This window comes from Salmo trutta, chromosome 22 (genome assembly GCF_901001165.1).
Source record: "Salmo trutta chromosome 22, fSalTru1.1, whole genome shotgun sequence".
In the NCBI taxonomy this organism is placed as follows: domain Eukaryota; kingdom Metazoa; phylum Chordata; class Actinopteri; order Salmoniformes; family Salmonidae; genus Salmo; species Salmo trutta.
In genome coordinates, this window is record NC_042978.1 from 52,181,548 (window position 1) to 52,186,547 (window position 5,000).

Here is a 5,000-nt window from a genome sequence, read left to right on the forward strand (position 1 = left end):
GTATTTATTATGGATCCCCATTTGCTGCTGCCAAGGCTACTCTTCCTGGGGTCCAGCAGAATTAAGATGACAACAACATACACATTTAGCTTCCTTAATAAACCTTAAAATCTAGTTTATATGTGACTGTTTGTCAAAGTTAGCTGGCTAACGTAGTACATTTACATTTTAGTCATTCGAGCAGACGCTCTTATCCAAAGCGACTTAAAGGAGCAATTAGGTTTGAGTACCTTGCTCAAGGGCCCAACACTCGGCTACTGTAACGGCTGTCGTCGCAAGAAAACCAAGATGCAGCGGAGGTTGTGGATTCATTATAAATATTTAATAAAATGAACCACTAATAACAAAACATCAAACAGCAATGAAAGCTAACAGTCCTGTCTGGTCAAAACGAACGAGACAGAAAACAATCCCCCACAAAACCCAAAGGAAAAACCTGCTCCTTATGTGTGACTCCCAATCAACAACAACGAACCTCAGCTGTGCCTGATTGGGAGCCACACACGGCCAAAACAAAGAAATACAACAAACCTAGAAAAAGAACATAGAACGCCCACCCAATGTAACACCCTGGCCTAACCAAAATAAAGAACAAAAACCCCTCTCTATGGCCAGGGCGTTACAGCTACGGCTAGACTACCTGCCGTAGTAATCCTGCTCTCTGAAATACTGCACCCTGCTGGTCAGCTGTATAATCCTCTCCTGGTGTTTCAGATCGATATGTTCGAGCAGCATTTCCGGAGCATCAGTAAGATCGACTTCATGGAGCGGTACCTCAGCGAGGTAAAGGTCGTCCCCCCACCTGTCATTCCATCTCTTCTTAATGATAGTTCGGCTCGACATTCCTGTTCAGGGGCTGGTACATTAAAGAACGATTCTAAACTTCAAAATTATAAGGCTCTGGTCAAAGTTATTGCTCTATGTTGGGAATAGGGTTAGGGAATAGGGTTAGGGAATAGGGTGCTCTATGTTGGGAATAGGGTTAGGGAATTGGGTGCTCTATGTTGGGAATAGGGTTAGGGAATAGGGTGCTCTATGTAGGTAATAGGGTTAGGGAATAGGGTGCCTTATGTTGGGAATAGGGTTAGGGAATAGGGTGCTCTATGTTGGGAATAGGGTTAGGAAATAGGGTGCTCTATGTAGGGAATAGGGTTAGGGAATAGGGTGCTCTATGTTGGGAATAGGGTTAGGGAATAGGGGGCTCTATGCTGGGAATAGGGTTAGGGAATAGGGGGCTCTATGCTGGGAATAGGGTTAGGGAATAGGGTGCTCTATGTAGGGAATAGGGTTAGGGAATATGGTTAGGGAATAGGGTGCTCTATGTTGGGAATAGGGTTAGGGAATAGGGTTAGGGAATAGGGGGCTCTATTTTGGGAATAGGGTTAGGGAATAGGGGGCTCTATGTTGGGAATAGGGTTAGGGAATAGGGTTAGGGAATAGGGTGCTCAATGCTGGGAAAAGGGTTAGGGAATAGGGTTAGGGAATAGGGTGCTCTATGTTGGGAATAGGGTTAGGGAATAGGGGGCTCTATGTTGGGAATAGGGATAGGGAATAGGGGGCTCTATGCTGGGAATAGGGTTAGGGAATAGGGTGCTCTATGTGTAGGGAATAGGGTTAGGGAATAGGGTGCTCTATGCTGGGAATAGGGTTAGGGAATAGGGGGCTCTATGCTGGGAAAAGGGTTAGGGAATAGGGTGCTCTATGTAGGGAATAGGGTTAGGGAATAGGGTGCTCTATGTTGGGAATAGGGTTAGGGAATAGGGTTAGGGAATAGGGGGCTCTATGTTGGGAATAGGGTTAGGGAATAGGGTGCTCTATGTAGGGAATAGGGTTAGGGAATAGGGTTAGGGAATAGGGTGCTCAATGCTGGGAATAGGGTTAGGGAATAGGGTGCTCTATGTTGGGAATAGGGTTAGGGAATAGGGTTAGGGAATAGGGTGCTCTATGTGTAGGGAATAGGGTTAGGGAATAGGGTGCTCTATGTAGGGAATAGGGTTAGGGAATAGGGTGCTCTATGTTGGGAATAGGGTTAGGGAATAGGGTGCTCTATGTAGGGAATAGGGTTAGGGAATAGGGGGCTCTATGTAGGGAATAGGGTTAGGGAATAGGGGGCTCTATGTTGGGAATAGGGTTAGGGAATAGGGGGCTCTATTTTGGGAATAGGGTTAGGGAATAGGGTTAGGGAATAGGGTGCTCTATGTTGGGAATAGGGTTAGGGAATAGGGTGCTCTATGTGTAGGGAATAGGGTTAAGGAATAGGGTGCTCTATGTAGGGAATAGGGTTAGGGAATAGGGGGCTCTATGTTGGGAATAGGGCTAGGTAATAGGGTGCTCTATGTAGGGAATAGGGTTAGGGAATATGGTTAGGGAATAGGGTGCTCTATGCTGGGAATATGGTTAGGGAATAGGGTGCTCTATGTTGGGAATAGGGTTAGGGAATAGGGTTAGGGAATAGGGTGCTCTATGTTGGGAATAGGGTTAGGGAATAGGGTGCTCTATGCTGGGAATAGGGTTAGGGAATAGGGTGCTCTATGCTGGGAATAGGGTTAGGGAATAGGGTGCTCTATGTTGGGAATAGGGTTAGGGAATAGGGTTAGGGAATAGGGTGCTCTATGTTGGGAATAGGGTTAGGGAATAGGGTGCTCTATGCTGGGAATAGGGTTAGGGAATAGGGTGCTCTATGCTGGGAATAGGGTTAGGGAATAGGGGGCTCTATGTTGGGAATAGGGTTAGGGAATAGGGTTAGGGAATAGGGTTAGGGAATAGGGGGCTCTATGTTGGGAATAGGGTTAGGGAATTGGGCCAGGCCAGTGTGAGGGACAGACAGGTTAGTAACAGGCCAGTGTGAGAGACAGACAGGTTAGTAACAGGCCAGTGTGAGAGACAGACAGGTTAGTAACAGGGCAGTGTGAGGGACAGACAGGTTAGCAACAGGCCAGTGTGAGGGACAGTCAGACAGACAGGTTAGTTACAGGCCAGTGTAAGAGACAGTCAGGTTAGTAACAGGCCAGTGTGAGAGACAGACAGGTTAGTAACAGGCCAGTGTAAGAGACAGACAGGTTAGTAACAGGCCAGTGTAAGAGACAGACAGGTTAGTAACAGGCCAGTGTGAGGGACAGACAGGTTAGTAACAGGCCAGTGTAAGAGACAGACAGACAGGTTAGTAACAGGCCAGTGTAAGAGACAGACAGACAGGTTAGTAACAGGCCAGTGTCAGAGAGAGACAGACAGGTTAGTAACAGGCCAGTGTAAGAGACAGGCAGACAGACAGGTTAGTAACAGGCCAGTGTGAGGGACATACAGACAGACAGACAGACAGACAGACAGACAGACAGACAGACAGACAGACAGACAGACAGACAGACAGGTTAGTAACAGGCCAGTGTGTGGGACAGACAGACAGACAGGTTAGTAACAGGCCAGTGTGAGGGACAGACAGGTTAGTAACAGGCCAGTGTGAGGGACAGTCAGGTAGACAGACAGGTTAGTAACAGGCCAGTGTAAGAGACAGACAGGTTAGTAACAGGCCAGTGTAAAAGACAGACAGGTTAGTAACAGGTCAGTGTGAGGGACAGACAGACAGGTTAGTAATAGGCCAGTGTGAGAGACAGACAGGTTAGTAACAGGCCAGTGTGAGAGACAGACAGGTTAGTAACAGGCCAGTGTGAGGGACAGACAGGTTAGTAACAGGCCAGTGTGAGGGACAGACAGGTGTCTAACTCCTCCGTGCTTCATCCTGACAGAAGGAGTACCTCATTATCATCATCATCAGTCCAAAGTACCATGAGACTGTGACCTCATCACCGGTCAGCTTAGAGAATGACGAGAGGATCCTCAACACAGTCTACATACACAAACAGGTACCTCAACACAGTCTACATACACAAACAGGTACCTCAACACAGTCTACATACACAAACAGGTACCTCAACACAGTCTACATACACAAACAGGTACCTCAACACAGTCTACATACACAAACAGGTACCTCAACACAGTCTACATACACAAACAGGTGCCTCAACAATGTCAGACCTCATATTCTTTAGTCGGTCACTGTTGCAAAATATTGCAGCAAAAACAGTTTACTCCAAACATAAAAAGCTTTTCAACAAAAACTTGTTTTTATTGGACAAATTCAGGTAGGACCCTCCCTGTTTGGTGCTGATTGGTCCTTAGTGAATACACCCCAGGCCTTTAAACTGTTGCATTTCGGCTACAATGTCTCTGTCCCCTGTCACAAGGGGATTTACGGCTGATTTAGGATGAAATCGTCAACCCCGTTACGGCCAACCCTGGTCAACCCCGTTACGGCCAACCCCGTTACGGCCAACCCCGTTACGGTCAACCCCGTTACGGCCAACCCTGGTCAACCCCGTTATGGCCAACCCTGGTCAACCCCGTTACGGTCAACCCCGTTACGGTCAACCCTGGTCAACCCCGTTACGGCCAACCCCGTTACGGCCGACCCCGTTACGGTCAACCCCGTTACGGTCATACCCGTTACGGTCAACCCCGTTACGGCCAACCCTGGTCAACCCCGTTACGGTCAACCCCGTTACGGCGAATCCTAGTCAACCCCGTTACGGTCAACCCCGTTCCGGTCAACCCAGTTACGGTCAATCCTGGTCAACCCTGTTACGGTCAACCCCGTTACGGTCAACCCCGTTACGGCCAACCCCGTTACGGCCAACCCCGTTACGGTCAACCCCGTTACGGTCAACCCTGGTCAACCCCGTTACGGCCAACCCCGTTACGGCAAACCCCGTTACGGCCAACCCCGTTACGGCCAACCCCGTTACGGTCAACCCTGTAAATTTATTTGGCGATTAATAGACATACTGTAGTCATTATTGTTTTTACCTTTTTTTAATGACAGATGTTAAAGTTGAAATCAAACATTTTGGTAACACATTTGCTTGACACTAAGTGTCATTACACATTATGACACGGTTATAACCATGTCATAACAGCTGTCTGGCATCAATGTGTGCGCAATT

The 5,000-nt window shown here is 47.8% G+C and overlaps 1 protein-coding gene across 2 annotated transcripts in view; it reads left to right on the forward strand.

Moving 5' to 3' along the window:
• The window catches only part of traf3ip2l (TRAF3 interacting protein 2-like), a 78,414-nt gene that overhangs the window by 68,891 nt on the left and 4,523 nt on the right, over positions 1 to 5,000 (forward strand). The window contains exons 7-8 of one of the 2 annotated variants that reach the window (XM_029708376.1): positions 715 to 783; positions 3,744 to 3,860. In XM_029708376.1, the coding sequence (XP_029564236.1) occupies positions 715 to 783; positions 3,744 to 3,860 (186 nt within the window). The remainder of the gene's footprint in view (positions 1 to 714; positions 784 to 3,743; positions 3,861 to 5,000) is intronic. The other variant, XM_029708377.1, reaches the window with a different exon arrangement.